Consider the following 17,125-nt stretch of genomic DNA (forward strand, 5'->3'; position numbering starts at 1 on the left):
AGGGAACACAGATCTCTGGCCGTAGGGAAAACACAGGTACAACAAGCTGATTCACACTTTAGAAACAAATGCATGTCAGAGGCTCGATGGCAACTCAAGACAGTGAATTCGCTCTGGAGCGCAGTTGCGCCTGTATCTCTCTTTCGAGCGGGGCCGGGAAGGCTCGGTGCTGACGTTCTCCAGGCGCTGCGGCGGCACAGGGCGAACCCAGGCACGGCAGATGTGCGCGGGGGCCACCGAGCTCTCCGCGAGCTGCGGAGCCACATGCCGTGGGGCCCAGGGCTCCCAGCTCTCGAATTCCCACCAGCAGATGCACTCCACTGTGCAGAGCCTCAGCAAGAACAGACTGGGTTTAGACAGAGAGAGGTTAAAAAAAGGCCACGTACAGCAAAAGTCTGGTAGGAAAGGAACTTTCCCAGTTCCTGCTCTCTCCTCTGTGCTCCTCCAAGACAGAGCTTCTGTTGGATTTGCTCTGCCGGAAAGCCCTGACCCTCCACAGAGGCCTCTCCTCTCCTGCGTGCTGGGGATTACTTGATTCCTGACAGCTGGCTGAGCCCCGCAGTCCTCCCATTTTGGGCATGCAGCTGTGCTCCCTCCTCAGTTTAACCCTCTCCCCGCCGGCCCTCGCCTCCCAAAGGGCAGCACGTGCTTTCCCAGCACCTGCAGCAGGATGCTTGGGAGCAACTGGAGCCAGCTCCATCCCCCCTTCCGCTGGCCCACGGCCCGCAGAGAAGAGAGGGAGGGAGGGAGGCTGCGCACAGGCTCCAGCAAAAGCAGCGCTCTCCCTCCTCCCCCGCAGCTCTTCCTGTAATGAGGGCGAACGCATGAAAACCCAAGCTGAGTGTCCTCGGGCAGAGCTGGGATCCTCAGGAGCTCTGTGCCTCTGCACGAGCCTCAGGAGAGGAACAGACCAACAACAGGCGCATGAAACCAAAGAGCTCCTCCAGCAGATGCTGCAAATGAAATGCCCATGGTCCAACATACTAACCTCAAGATGAATTTATTAAAAAAAAAAAAAAAGGCACTTAAAATCAGTAATGAGGAAGAGAAATTAAAAAGTTTACAAATGGATACGTTCAGTGCCAGAGCACCAGTGAAGGGAGAGGGGATCCTGCACAAGGGAGGATCAGCAAGGCAAGACAAGGTGGTTCACTGGTGAGAGTCAGCAGTGCCTTGGCAAGACTGTGCCACATGCACCAGTTTTTCTTTCTTCTGCTGTATAAATATCAACAGAAAACACAGCGTAAAGTGAAGCTATCCCTTACTCTTCCGCAAGGAGAGACCTCGCTCTGTTTTTTTCTCATAGCAAGAAGACAAACAGTGAGTGCCTCAATAATTTCTGGATAAATGGAATACAGCCAAAATTAGGGTAAACTGTATTGTTATGGCTAAGTCCCTCTCATTCTGTAACTTCTGATTCTCCTCTTAAATACACGAGTGGGAGAAAAAGCTACCTATGTGAGAATCTGTGTCACAAAGCAAAAGAGAAGAAAGGACTGCCATGAAATTTTGTATTTTAGTATTAGAGGAGTATTATCTTGTAGTTAAACACTATGAAGGGCACTGGAAGCAAAATAAAACACAAATAAATAAATGAAGATCTCAGAGCCATATTAAGCCAATTAAAAACATACCTGTATATTCTGAACAACGTCTTTGAAGGGCGATGACCTCTGCATACATGTGTTCACCATGTCCATTGCTCTGTCAAAGTTCTTTACGTATTCTCCATACATCTTCAGAAAAGGAGCCAGTTTTTGCAGAATATCTCCTAGCCGTGGGTTCACGTTCCTGTTGAAGAGAGACAGGTAAATACAGAAATCTGTGGAAATCGACACTATTTTAAGAGAGAAAACACAAATGTTGCACTTTCACAACTTTTCTCTCCCACACACAAGCACTCACACACACATGCAATCAAGATACTTTAGGCTAAGTTTAGTTTAAAGTAATCTATACATACAGTGATCTAGATGAAAACTTAAACATTTATCTAGAAATACACTCTTAAGTCAAGATCAGACTCAAACTGACTATGCACTGTTAAAGAAGCATCTGTGTCTCTGTTCACTACAAAACACATTGTGGGAAACAGCTTGCTTTTTAAAATGATATTTTCTACCGTAGCAAAACACTGGAAGATGTTTTAATGCAAAGAAAACACTCAGTTAATCCAGGTATCCCACGGGGCCAGATACATATTTGCTTCGAGGCTCTCACGGCCGGAAGCAGAGGTAGCTGGCTACCCCCGTCTCGCTGAAATCCACGGTGAGGCAGAGAGCCAGCCCTCCGATAATGCCGGTTACCCCAGGACCCCCGACCTCAGGGGGTCCCCGCGGCATCAGAGGGCTGCAGTCTGGTGTCGCCCACCACGACACCCCTCGCTGCCCTGAGCCGGGCGCCGTGCTGGGCTCTCTCCAGAAGACCTCTGGGGTGACCCCGGGCTGGCTTTGGCCTCATGCCACTTGGTAGCATCAGGAAATTCAGACAGACCTGGAGACCCAAGAGGCCTCCACCAGTAAATGTCACCTACTTGGCCAAAGTTCGGATTCACAGGCAAGCAAACAGCCCTTGCCTTTCTCTGGGGGTTTGGGTTCTTATTTAACTTGCACATGGCAGGAAGCGATCACAACAAGCTACTGGCCTCAAAACACAAGGATATTGGAACAGGGCTGAAGTAGGTACTGGGAAGTTTTAGCACTGTTACTGCTCTGGGTAAGTGTGGCAACACAGTAACTTTGCACCTCAGTTCCCTTTTCATCACAACTTCCCCTATACCATTGAAGAGCAGCGTAAAGCTTAAATTTGTGCTGTAATTTATGTGGGGATTTTCAGAGGATTCCTACGAGGGTTAGGTGGGTTAATGACAGTGAGTTGCACGTCTAAGCCTCTCACGTCTCAGTCCCCTTGGCAGTGCCAGCCCAAGGTCTCTATCCGTTTTTTCCTCAGCATGGTATTTTTCTCCCACAGAACTTGTGACGTGTAGCCTGTTTACACTAGATCCCTTTAGCCATTTAACAACCTCATGCAGTCTTCTTATTTCCACTCTCTCTACTCTTCTTCCCCGTTTATTACGGCTGTCCCCATAGATTCAAGTCAGGTTCAAAGATGCTGAGACTTTTATTTACTCCTTCTGGTCACTGATGACCGATGTGAAGAAGACTGGACTCAGCCAAGAGAGATGTGAACTCTGATCTTGCCTTCATCATTTAGGGTAGCTGGGAAGGTTAACTTTGTTGACTTTAGAGCTTAGCATAAAATGAGGTGCTGTGTCAGCACTATCAGCACTTTCCACTGCAGCACAGTCTTTGCAGCCAATATGTCACCTCAACTCACATTTCCTAGGTCTACCTTGCAGCTAGCTTTTCTGTCTAGCATTGCACTTCCTCCTTATTTACAGCTTATTAGAGTTTCTAAATTTTAACTGGTGTATAACTATTATTACTCATTGAAGAAAAACATCTATTTTCTTAATGAATATTAATGCATGTACACTGTAACCAACAATATTTATTATCTTGAAGGACAATCAATTCTAGGGTAAAAACCTGTTTAATGTTGTGGTGTTAAACAACAACAGAAGTAGCTGCATAATAGACATAAGCAGATTTATAGATATAAAGTCATTGCTGTTATATGTCTCCATTTTCCAATGGTTGACTGCTATAATGCTAATTTTAATATTAAATTTAATTTAATATAACCACAACTAAATTCATTAAAGAAAATATAAAACAGAGTCTCTTATGAAGTCTCCTATATGGTACACATATTCTAAACTATGCTACGATGGTGCATTTTCCTTCTCTGAGAAATAATTATATTTTTAATACTTCACAGAACTATCTATGGGGCCCAAAATAAGCAGTTTGCGTCCTTCATAAAACTGCAATTCTAGGAGAGTGGAAATACAGTCAGAAGACCAGTTCTTGCAATATTTTGAACTGAAAAAAATTTCTCACAATGTACATAGAAAATGAATACTCACATTGATTCTTGCATTCAGGAACGCTTAAGAGATTCCATGCTAATGTTTAAAATAACAAGGGAACTGTACAACACAATTAACAGCTATGTTACAAGACTAGACTTTTTGGTTGCTAGAGTTTCTTAAAAACAGATTTTAAAAATAATTGTAATGACAATTACCCACCATTCTTGTGTAATTCTTGTTTTGAGCTCAGGAAGAAGAAATTGTCCATGGAAACAATAGATGGAAGAAATATTTGAAAAGATGCCCGTTATCACTTCAGATGAAATACCTGCTTCTGACAACTTCGTGCAAAAAACCTGCATGAGACAACAAGGCAGTAACTTAACATATATTAAAAAAAAAAAAAAAGCTAAACACACTGGCTTTAGATTGCAATATTTCAAAGCTGACTGCATAAGAACAAGGCTACAATTATCAGCTTCAGGTTCTCAGTCCTTGGGGATCACCAAACTGAACACCTGTAGGAGCTTCACAAAACATAAGTTCCTTGTCAAGTAGATTTAGGTTTACAACTTACAGGCCTACTTCTCCATTAGAAAAAACTGAGGGGTCTGTAAGTCAAAAAAGATTGAAACTACTGAAGAAATGAGACGTCTTGTATTTGGAAGTGTAAGTTGCATAGATCAATCAGTCCCTGACAAGTATTTACTCATATTTACATGAAGCAAAATAAACCATTTGATTATTTCATTTCTCTACGGGAAAAATTACACTGTACTGAACAAAAGTGAAAGACACTCCCTAGATTTCTAAGTTCCTGAGACACACTCTGCTCATCCAAAGCAAACACTGGAAAATCTTCTGTAGAGGTCCTGGTGTTGGAATGTAAAGGGCTCCATGAAAGTCACAGCTTCTAACAAGATTTCTTTTTTTAAAAGCACTTGTATAACCATGTGACTCATCCTCTTTTTTACATCATTTCTGCACAGTCATGTTTTTCTTTAAGATAATTATAGGTATGCCTGAACTGTGTAGACTCACCTCAATGTTTTATGTGGAAGAAAATTCAGGTTCATCACACCACTTTTACTTTATCCCCATGTATAAATATGATGGGCAACAATTAAAGAATGCGAGGGAAAAAAATCCACCGTGAGCAATGGCCTGATCCTTGTGTCCTGATCCTAGTAAAACCCACCAAACCTATTACACTCTACAGAAGAGTCACAGGTTTCACTATTTATCAGTGCCCCTGGTGCCCCATGATTTCCTTTCCACGTATGCTCAGGGGAGGAATTGAACACTTACAGTGTCTTTATCTTGGGTTGCTGCTTTCCCATTCCTCCTTCCCATGTCCTACCCTCAGGCTCCAGCTCAGGGAACCTGCTTGCTAAAAGGTTGCCTCCGGGACCCTTGGCATGCAACTGCTCCTAGCCCTGGCAAGCAAACTGCACCTCCCACCAACAAATCATGTTTTCACTCCTGCTTCTCTAACACAGGCACTCATCTGGTTTAGTATTTGGTTGCCTTAATTCAGACCAAACACAAGGGATCCTTGGTGGCCCATGTCGTCAAGCAGTGCTGACGTCAGAACTCCAAGTGCCAGCCAAAACAGGAATCCTGGGTGTTGACAAGAAAGGGAATTGGGCTCTCAACTAGGGGATGAACAGAAGACACTGTTGTTGCTCACAGAAAGCGAAGCATAGTTTATTCAAAATTGAGTTACCTGGTCCAATAGATGGAGTCTTTTAACATATGCTTCTTCTGTATGGAGCAGTTCATTCGCAATGTTGAATAGCTTTTGGGGCTCTGTACACTGAAAAAAAAAAAAAAAGTTACAAATAACACAATTCATCTGTACCTACAAATCTAACTTTTGTCAACCATTCCTTTTTCCATTTTCTCAGGGACCAAATTCCCTGCCAATACAGAAGCCTGAAGTGAATGAAGTTAATGCATGTCAAGATCTACTCCATGTTTCTTTCCAAAGGATCTGCTTGCTCCAGAGACATTTTTAAAGCTATATTCTAAAAGACCAATGACTAATGCAGTTAATGGCTGGCCAGGATGTCATTTTAATTCTTTATGGTTTTCTATGAAGAACCAGAAACATCCTCCAAATCTGGAAATACACCCAGCCTATTTATTTGGTAACTAAGGCACTAGACTACAAATCAACTGCTCTCCGTTTTTAGTTCAAGTCTTATGACTACAAAACCAACAGAAACTAGAAAAGATCGCTTTGGTCATGTACTTCACTCCATGGCCAGTATGGCATTGCTACCAGTGGTATATATCTAAGTATTTTGTGCAGTTTTAAACTCCCACCAATTCCCTGGAAAGAATTTTCAGCAATGTAACTGAAATCACCTAGTGAAATCTTTCATTATATTCATTAAAAAAATAAATAAATAAAAAAGACTAAAGCAAAAACTTGAAGGCAGTTGCGAAGTCTCAACTTTATTCACTTTTTAGCCAAAAGCTATATAGATTCTCAGATCTAAGTGCTTAAAAATACTTGAATTAGTATGATACAGGCTTTAGTTTTTTGACAAACTCTACATATCTTTGTAAAGGTCTAGACTTTAAACTCCATGCTTACAATCAAACCAAAATTAGGTTCCAGAACTGAGGGCTGGTTGGTTGTTTTTTAGGAACAGAAACATCTGAAAAGGGCATCAAGGATGATCAAATGTATGGAAATTTTACTGGGCTGGGTCTGGAAAAAAGACAATTGAGAGGAAGATAAGAGAACTATAAATGCTTAATGGAACAGAGTATCAACTGAGCAATTATTCACTGTCTCCTCCATGGAAAAACTAAAGAGCATGAACTAAAATTATCACGGTCCTCCTTCAAGACCAGGAGATACTTCCTTATGCAACACGTTACTGAGCTGTGGAACCCTTAAACACATGACCCAGCAGACAGTGAACAGTTCCCACTGGTTCAAAAAAAAAAAAAAAAAAAAAAAAACACTGGACAAATTCACGGAATAAAAGTCCAACTGAAGACTATCAAATGCAAACACACCCCTTCTGGTTCAGGAGGCACCTGAGGCCCTCATCACCAGTAGTGATGAGTACCCACAGCACCAGTCTCCACGTGCTTGCTAATATTGGTGGCAGGCATTTCTACAGACACACACTGCCGGCCACCACCAGAGACAGCCTGGACAAGAGGAGGTGCTTGGGCAGCGGGAGGCGAAAGCACAGGCATGCTGTAACGCACACAAGGAAGGGCTCCGAGTTACTCACACACATTGCTGGATTTCAAATTAACTGTAACCACCAAGGGCGAAAAACCTGGGTAGTTCAATGAAAAAAAAAATCTATTCCATTTATAGTGGTAATTAAAAAAGACAGAATATTAGAAAGGAAAGGAAATTCTAGTGAAAATACAGAATGCTAATAATACAAATGGGTGTTTCACCCTCCCTAGGCAAACATTCTGTTCTCATTACCCAGCCTGAAAAATATATGATGGATTTCAAAAAGAGACTGGAGAAAAAAAAAAAAAAGATGAAAATAATTATGTGTGGAACAATTTCCATAAAAGAAGAGGTTAATAAGATTGGGCAATTTTAAGAGAAGATAAATAAGAGTGGACATAACTAATGCACACAATGTATTTCATTGTTAGAAAAGGTCATTAAATGTTCTCATTAAGCTTCAAGGTCATCTTGTTTTGATTATAAACAACACTGAAAGTAAACAAATTTAAATAAAAAAAATACAATCAGACAAACAGCAATACAACTGAAAGACCTCAAAGAAGTTTAAAAGCCAGCCATGCACTCAAATAAACCAGAACCACAGCTACCTTGCATAAAGGTACCACAGTTACCTTAGCATAAGGTATCTGGATTCGGTGATGTAAGTATTAACTGAAGAAAGGCAAATGGCTTTTCCTGGATTTGAAAAGGTGCTAGTCTTCTTTTCTTTAAAGCAATTCCTCTCTTTTTCTGCATGAGCTTGGAGGCAGACAACCACTCCATGAAGAAACTTTTGACACGTACTCTACCTACCCCTGTTATTATTTCAAGCAAACTCAATTTTTCTTTTAAGTTATTTTAACATCCTGCTCCGTTCATCCATATGATACATACGGAGAGAAAAATCACTGCACAATAATGCTATGAACTTGTTATAGGGAAAAACCAACATATTACAGCTTACAACAAAATACACTGCCGGCTATTCAAATTTCAGTAACTGCAAGGCTCTCTCACTGAGAAAGAATTTATTTGCCAACTTTGTTGAGCGCAGAAAGGAGCGTCTGAACGCGAAGCACTGACGTAACCAGACCGGCATGCCAGCCGCCAAGAACATCCTTTGATTTGTTTGAATCCACAATTTGAAAAAGAATTATTTTCAACCAAATACATTTGCTCTGAAAAGTAAACTTTTACATAGCACAGGCACTTTTTAACCTCCTGACCCTCACCATCTGCAACTCAGTTTATATTTCCAAAAATCTTGCTGACATCTGCTTAAATAGCAAACAACGGCTGAACAGAATTTTAGCTCGAGTTGACGTAACGTTTTAAGGACAGACTATGTTTTCAGCTGCCGTTTTTGCCGGTGACAGAGATAAGCATGTTTTCCAAACCTATCTGCAGCACGTTCACCCTTCAATTGACACAAGACTTCAGAGGAAGCATTTGATACGACAGATCAAGTGTTACAGACAGTCCAGTTCTTCTGGCTTTCTGCATTTCGCCCCATGGAAGGACGGATTTAACAAAGCCTGAGCTGTATTCCAGTTTACTGTGGGCAAGACATTTCATGGTTTATGTTCATAAAGGAAAATTTAAAAAAAAAAAAAGCAAATTCAAATGTGGGTTATATCCCTTATGTAACAGTGTTATATAAGTCCCTGCTCCGGTTTGCTCGCATAACTGCATCACCCGACCTCACCCCGATGCAGTAAGCAGGCTTCGGTCTAACATTTTGAAACAAGAGTAGATGGGAAAACCCACGTACCAGGAGCGCATGCCGCCAGGTAGCCCTGCCATCAGCATCGCTCGGAGGCAAGAAAACAGGACAACGACTCGAAAAGGTGCCGTCGGCCCCGCGCCGGCACGGCAGCGCCCCGACCGCCTGCTCCCGCCGCTCCCGAACGCTCCGAGAGGCCGCAGGGGCGAGCGGAGCGGGATTCTCCCCGACGCCCCCGCCGGAGTTGCCAGGCTGCCGCCGGTAACGCGGAGAAGCGGTGCACCCGCCCTCGGGAAGGCTGGGACGAAAGCCGATGCCCAGCAGCAAGCGCTGCCGACGCGGGAGCGGGAACGAGGCCCCCGCAATGAGAACTAAACCTGCAGCTGACTTTTAGCAGTTCAAAACGGGTAAGTATCTGAGGCCGACACCATGCTTACGATTGCTCAAAACATACACCCCAGTTCTGAGGCCTCTACCCAAGGAGATTACTTATTTTGTTAACATTAAAGACAAAACACAATGTTAAGCTTAGAGCTTAACTGCAAACTACATGGGAACCAAATTATTGCTGCTGGGCACCAGTGAAACATAGCTGACTACTAGCAAATATAAAAATACTGATATCCTGAAGAAACAGCACACACATCATTTACGAGACACGTAAATAACACTGAGACGGGAAATATTTACTCTTCCGCCTCACACAGATTTTAAGCTGCTTTATTCTTTGCAAATATCCTTAACCTCGGTATATACTTAACCTCTGCTTTGCCAAAGCTTCTTGCTGAGTGACTGCTCAACACACCTACAGCATACTACCGCTACCCTCCACCGTCGCGCACCACACCGTAACACCACCTCACAGTCTTTCCAAAACCCTTCAGCTGGCTCAGCGAGAAGAAAGAGGGAGCGGCAGGCGTTCGCTGGGCGGCACAGGAAGCTTTCCACGGCGTTCGGCGTAGCCGTGGCACCACGCTCTTTCGCCGCCTGGCCCAAGCTCCAACAGTTTGGACCTACCAAACACGTGCCTGTGACCGTCCACAAAACAAGAAACCCGGAACGGTCCCCCTCTCCCCAAAAACTAAAAACGAGGGAACGCCAGCCAGAGCACCGCAGAGCCGCCGTCCCGCAGAGCGGCTCCGCGCTGCCTCCTCGGCCCGGCCGGCGCTCCCGGACCGGCTCCGCGGGCGGCTGCTCCCTGCGCCCGGCCAGCGCGTGGGGACGCCGCAGGCACCCGCGCGTCCTCCAGGTACTCACCATGCGAAGGCATGAAAAGCAAATTCAAAGTAAAAATTAAAGGTAAAATGGAAACTCGGAGGAAAAATTGGGCAATATGCTGCAGCAGCTATTTTTCTCATAATTGGTATTGCGCAAGCACATTCAGTATCTCTACTTTATTACAAAAGGTTTTCATCAACTCTCATGAGAAAACTGCTAGGATGTGGCTCAGGTTAAAATCATATGCTAAAAATCATGCTTTAAAAACGCAACGAAATACCACCAGTCACTGCTACAAAGAGCACAGAAGGTCCCAGAAAGATTATAGAAAAACTTCCTACTCAAAAGTGCTGAAAGCAATACGAGAAAGTTATCCTGTGTTACAGGATATCTTCTCTGTATACCAGCATCTCATTTTCCTTAGGGTAGCCAAAAAAAATTGATGATGGGATAACATATATGATTTTTCTGAACCGGCATTATGATAAAACACTGACCCAAGCAATTCTGCGTCCTAGGTAAGCTGCATGGATTTCTCTCTGGCTTTTATATATCACTGAATTAGGAAATAAAACAAAAAAAACACAAATAAGCAAAAACTTCTTTTCATAACCTGCTGTAAAAACCCACTGACAGAACAAATCAAGATGCTTCCACGGATTGTGAAAAGACTGATTATTTTGGCAATGCTCCCTAGTGTCAAATCAGGAAGTAGAAATAATAATTTCACTTCCTCTTTAAGGCCAACTATTTTTACTTTTTTTTTTTTTTTTTTTTAAAGAATATTACACAGAGATAATCTTACCCAAAGGTCTGACTTGGAGGACTACAGGTCAAATTTTCCAACACAAACTGCACAATGAAATTAGAAGTGAAACTCCAGTTCAGTATAGGCAGAATGGGAATACATCAGGGACTGTATGAGGCCCACATGGGACGTCATTATTACTATTATTTCACACAGCAGGTTCTCAGGAAGCAGGATGGATGGAGAAAGGTGGTTTTTGTGATTATTAATAAGCGTGCATTTCTCTCAGTGAAAAATATTTAAACAAAAGGATAGGAAGAAGCATTAGCCACCTGAGAAGCCGCACTCCGGTGCTGCCAGGCAGGCACTCAGCAGCAGCCTGGGACAGCAGGCTGCGGAGTGCAACAGCCCCTCCGTCCCACTCCCGCGTCATTCCTTCCTTCGCAGCCATCAAGGCTAACGTGCCTCTGTTCTTGGAGCTACTGACATTTCCTGGGACATTATCAAAACTAATAAGCTCCCCTTGTTCATTTTCATTTTGACAAAAGATAACTAGAAATCCCAGTAAGTCACTTCTGCGATTTTAAAACGTATTCCAATAATTGTGTGCTAACAGCAAGATCTGTTAGACTGTGCCGCAGACTCCCAAAGGAAGCCAGGCCACACTGTCGAGCTAAACCGAGACTAAATAAAACAGTACGAGTCACACATCAGGCGACATTACTTCATCAGCCATGGGATGTGTGAAAGCTCAGGTGGCGGATGGAAGCTGAAAACTAGAGGAGAAAAAAGGCAAATTTGAATGTTTTCTACTCATGTTTATTCATGAACTTCGCTTAACTTGATATCCTAGGAGTTACTCAGCCATCATTAAATCATTCTGCAGCTGTACGTGTTATGCATTCTCCTCTAGCTGTAGCAAAGCTTTCTGGAAACCCCAGCACTATTACAGTGCTATTTGCCCCTGCCGCGCAGCTGCAAACCCTGGTGCTAGAGGCAGGCAGGGGGAGCAGGGAGAGCGAGCCGGGACCCTGACGCAAGCCCTTCTGCGGGGGACGTTTCGAGAGGAGGAAGGGGTCTCCGTCCCTCACGCCCGCAGCTGGGGCTGCCTGAACGCTCCTTAGCTCCTTCCAGCGGGGCAGGCACCTTGCTTGCCGGGAAGTAATCGCTTTCGTCAAGGGTGATGTGAACTTCCAGCCTCAGAGTGACCAACGAACAAGTCAACTCCAAACCGCACCGGCTCTCCTCGCTGGCAGCCGCAGCCCTTCGCTTTTACTGACTCACTCCACAGCGCCCAAAACGTGCAAGGCAGCCGAAGGGGAGAGCGGGAGGACGAGGGGACACGCAACACGCACCGGAGCTTTACGTGACCGTGTCAGCACGCGCCTGTCCCCAGAAGAGGGCACAGTTTTTGCACGGCAGAAGAGGCAGGGAAGCTCTCTACGAGCCGTTCCCCTCCACGTGGCTGCAACAACAAGTTGACTTAGCGGAGCTCGATCATTACCAAACCTGCGTTTTTGAAGGTGGAATCAACATCACCTGGGAGAAGCTGAAGCGCATCCACAAGAACGTCAACCTGCCCCCCTGTACTCACCCGTTTAGATTAAGAGGCCCAACGGGAAGGAGAGTAACTTCAAAAGACTTCTCACAGGAAGACAAATAACTTCTTCCTCTAGAGATCTCTCTCTCTTATAGATTCCTCACGCACGCTACACAAAAGTATTGTCTCTGTAACTCTGTTTTATCTGTATTATTTCATAGTATATAAATATTTAACCCAAGGAACAAGACTTACACACAGCTATCCAGACTCCAATATCTTAGAAAATGTTGGTATTTGGCAGTAAAGCACATCTTAATCATACAGTAAAGTCATCCACTTAGGGTAGCCACAGTTGGTTTGATACTGCACTCTTAACCAATAGCAAATTTAATTACCAGATTCAAGATTTTAGAATTTAGTGCATTATTTTCTTGCTGGCATGTTACCACCAATAAATGAATTTTTAATAATATTTCTGTTTCATGCATGCAACATGCATATATTTTATGTATATAAAATATTTAAAGTATTTCACTGTGTGTATATGTATATATGCAGCTATCCACACAGTTCCTGTGGCCTTAGGAAACAGGAACAGCAGCGGACTCGAAGCCTCGCACTGCGAAAGTCATGCTGCCACTGGGAACGTAAACAAGCTTTCACCCAGACTACTGACGAGATACCAGATGTTAACAGAGGTAATAGAGGGCAAGTGTTAACAGATGCTAATAGATGGATGTCAACAGGAGCAACTGAGATGCCTCACTGTCGCAAGGAGCTTTCCTGAAATTCCCCACACTGACTTCTTGCACAGAACACAAAACGCATACAGGTCTCCTCGGCCAGTGCAGAACCGCGCTCCTGCTGGATCTCTGACTCATTCCCACAGATTTACTCCTGTGCAAGCCCAAGGTCATCTGCACGGTGGCTTTCCCTGCCCAGCTGAAGGCAGTCATGTCTAATGTACTTGGTGCAGACTTTGAAGAGTCCTCACCAGCCCTTGGGGAGGTCAAAGTCCAGTTTCTCCACCAGCTGCCAGGAGCTGCTGCAGCTCACAGGGAGGCAAATCCCATCACGCCCCCTCCATCTACAGGCTTGGTACATATGCACAGAAAGCAGCCCGGTTTGGCCACACAGACTGGGTTCACGTGGCCCTTATTGTTTCCCCGTCTGGTAGATGTTTAATCGTCCAGTCTGCTCCAGACCCAGTCCCAAAAGGTGGCACTGCTGGGCTACGGGCACCCTGATCGATGCATGTCCCTGCCCGAGTAACGGCGGCTACCTCACAAGAGCCAAAGCTCTCCTAGAGACTGTGAAATCTGTGCGGAGTTTCTAGAGGTTTTAGATCTTCTAGGATGAAAAACACTAGCCACAAAAATATAAATTATTGTAATTATGATTGAAATTTTTGTTACGCTGTAGAGTGGGTTGGGTATTCATTCATCACAGAGTTTGGAAATATGACCAACTTCCACTCTGACGAGGAGGGTTTGCCAGAACAACCTTTCAAGTTTTGCTTTGATGGCAGCTATTATTCTGATGTTAATGGTGTCAGTGACACCAAAATCAGTGTTTCTGTCCTTCCCTCTGACTAAACTCATACTTTTAACTGACAGGTCTGAGAGTAGCTGGCCAGGTCTCTGACACTTGGATTTATAAACACATAATAAACACGTTCTGTGCCCATTATACCAAGATTCGGGAGGGGAGCTACACTTGCCTCTTGTACATTGAGACAGTGAATAAAGTTCCTGGATATGAGGGAGCTGAGTCTCCTTTCACCCAAATTGGTATTATAATTACGCAATTACGTGTTTTTTTAAGAGAGTTGTTCCTTATTTACACATCAGTACTTCAAGAAGCATTAAGTCTTGTACTCTTTTGCTGAAGAACAGGGTTGTAAAAATTGTCAGGTGCTTCCATTTGAATGAGTATGGCATTCCCTGAAAATGCAAAAGGAGCAGTACAGCAATTAAGCATTGGATGGGAAACACAGTCCCAGGCAATAATGTTACTGTTTGAATCACGTGAATTGAAAGTGAGTCCAGTCATACCAGACTGAACTTGAACTCAAGTGACAAAAAAACTTCAGCATAAAGCAAAGCAGAGTATGGTTTTTTTCATACCTTTCTGAAGGTATGTTTGTCTCATCATACTGTGTCTTCTACTCTTTGAAAAAAGGGACGCCACAGACCATTAGCCATACTCAGAAACTATACTCATCATCACCGAATGACAGAACTTTACGCCCAGCACATACCTGCATACAGTTTTCATCACTCCTTAATAGTCACTGACTGATTCAACCCAGAAGCTACTGAATGAGTTTTAACTGCCACCTTTCCCAAAGGGACAAATTCTTAACATTCATGAATCAGGATACATTCAGCGACTGAACAGAACCACACAATTCACACAAACGGATGTGTGAACACTACGGTTCACTAACTACAGTTCACAGGTCCCTGATTGCTAGTACTCATTGTATTCTAACTAAAAAATCCAATATAAACTTTACTTTCATGATCACTGAGTAGAATCCCCCCCCCAAAACAAACAAAAAGAAAAAAAAACAAAAAAAAAGCGCAACATTTTGCAGACATTTTGCTCAAAGCATCTTCCGTTTTCTCTTTCTGGAAAATCTTCCAATCCATTCTATTACCAGTATTTCTAAAAATAACTGTCTCAATAAACAGATAATCAAAGGAATCTGTCGTTAATGTTATACAGCTGCAGCAAAATACACAACAGCCTGGACTACATTACTCTGCGTTCGAGGAAAATCTCTTCTAGTTACAGTTTCTTGAACAGTAATTTGATACAATTCACAGAATAGCTACCCTCAAAACAATTTCTTTGCACAGAACAAAAAGTCACACCAAAAGAAGCACAGTTGTCCTTATAAAAAAAAAAATTCTGCTAGAAGAGACATCCAGTATGCACATCCTTCCATAATGTAAGGCCCTGATCCTGCAAGATGCGCTATCCAATTAACACTTTGTATACCATTGAGACCCACTGAAAGCAAAAGGACCTAAAAACTGGAAGCTGAACCTAAACAAATTCAAACAACAAACACAAGGTGTGAGTCTTTATCTGCAAAAGCACTTAGGCAAATTTCAACAACCTACCTCCGGATGGGATGGATTCTCTTACAGGAAGCCTTTTAAATCAAGAGTGGAAACCTTTCTAAAAGACATGATCTAGATCAGGAACAACTTATGACCTGCATCAGGCAGGAAATTAATGACTGTAATGATCCTTTGACAAAAAAACAAAACAAAACAAAACAAAACACACGCCCACCACACAAAAGCTGATGCAAGGGATCTCTGGACAGGAGCTGTCCCCAGAGTACTTAGAAATAATAATCTTACCTTGTTTACATCCAAATATTCTAACTTTGGCACTTCTGCTGTCTCTTGTTCCTCACTGCTTCCTTCATCGATGTCACTGTCCTCCTCCTGCGTGGAGTCTCGCTTCTGCTCTGCAGGGGAAGGCTTGGCACCCTTTTTGTCCGGTTCCATGTCCACCGGATTCCCAGCTGTGCCGGGTTTCTTTTGTTCTGCTCCTTCTTCGTTGGGGAAAGTTTCCCCTGCCACGCTACAAGAAGGGCTGTCAATGCCACTGTCTCTGTTGGGAATTTTACCATTACCATTCAGTTCTGCAGTGGAGTCTTTACTGCCAAGCTCTCTAGAGGGTTCTTTGCTCACATTCACAGCAGTACAGTCTTCATGGCTTTTGTTATCGCCTATGCTTAGCTCTTTAATTTTCATTATGTCTGTGTTAGATAGATCCGCGCTGCACAGTACGTCTGGCTCATTTTCATCTGGTTCACTTTTTTCATTTGCCGAGCAGCCGCTGGAAGCTACCGTGTCGCAGTCGCACGAGCTTGATTGTTTGGAGGAGTCCAGGCCAGGTTCCATCTTAAGAGCTAAATTTAGCTGGTTTCTTTGAAGTATATGTACAGGTTGCCTACAGGTGAAGAGAAAGCACCCCAAGTCATTCACACTAACACTCAGAGATTTCAGCAGTGCCTCAAAAGAGACAGGCCTGATTTTCATTTGATTCACATTATGTTTCTTACACCCCCCGGCAATCCAAGGAAGCAAGGGTGTGCACATTACTGTAATAACATTCGCCAAGCAATCTCAAATAAAAACACGCCACTCTGAGACGGAAGTTTTACTTATGGTCTAACACCATGAGAACCCCGGCTCTTTAATACTCCCCACGTTGCCTGGAAGAAGAGTTTGTTTTGGTGGTTTGGGGACAGGAGAATCATCTTTCAAAGGAAGTATTTGCTTATAGGTTTGCTTAAACGGGAACTTACATTCTTCAATGGAACAAAGCCTTTGGGGCAAATTAATCTTTGCAAGAGAGAGGACATTTCTGAAGCACAAGAATGCACTACTTTTCCATCTGAAAGACACCTTACCAGGTTCACCCTAGGTGACAATACGCTCTCAGACACAGTACAGTATCTCTCTCTCCCTCTCGCTCCATCTTTATGAAAATAATCACTTAGCACAAGTGGGCAGATTTGGTCATCAGAGAGAATCTTTATGTTAACAGTGTTTGTAAAAAGAGCTAGTGTTACAGCGTAAAAATATCGAACCCAGTTTAATGCTCGTTATATATACACATTTTCAGAGGAAAGAAACTATCTTATATATTAAGTTGTTTCATGATACACTGCATTAACCGTTCCCTGCCTCCAAGAAGCAAGCTAACATTAAGTCTGA

At 43.4% G+C, this 17,125-nt stretch overlaps 1 protein-coding gene across 4 annotated transcripts in view; it reads right to left on the reverse strand.

Annotated features, from left to right (window-relative positions):
* FGD3 (FYVE, RhoGEF and PH domain containing 3) overlaps positions 1-17,125 on the reverse strand; it is a 113,846-nt gene that overhangs the window by 33,551 nt on the left and 63,170 nt on the right. For all 4 annotated transcript variants that reach the window (XM_026076691.1, XM_026076682.1, XM_026076701.1 and 1 more), the window contains exons 4-7: positions 15,758-16,355; positions 5,661-5,750; positions 4,154-4,290; positions 1,635-1,791 (exon numbers count right to left, since the gene is read on the reverse strand). In XM_026076691.1, coding sequence (XP_025932476.1) covers positions 1,635-1,791; positions 4,154-4,290; positions 5,661-5,750; positions 15,758-16,355 — 982 coding nt within the window. The remainder of the gene's footprint in view (positions 1-1,634; positions 1,792-4,153; positions 4,291-5,660; positions 5,751-15,757; positions 16,356-17,125) is intronic.

Source organism: Apteryx rowi, unplaced genomic scaffold, assembly GCF_003343035.1.
Source record: "Apteryx rowi isolate R43461 unplaced genomic scaffold, aptRow1 scaffold_111, whole genome shotgun sequence".
Lineage (NCBI taxonomy): Eukaryota > Metazoa > Chordata > Aves > Apterygiformes > Apterygidae > Apteryx > Apteryx rowi.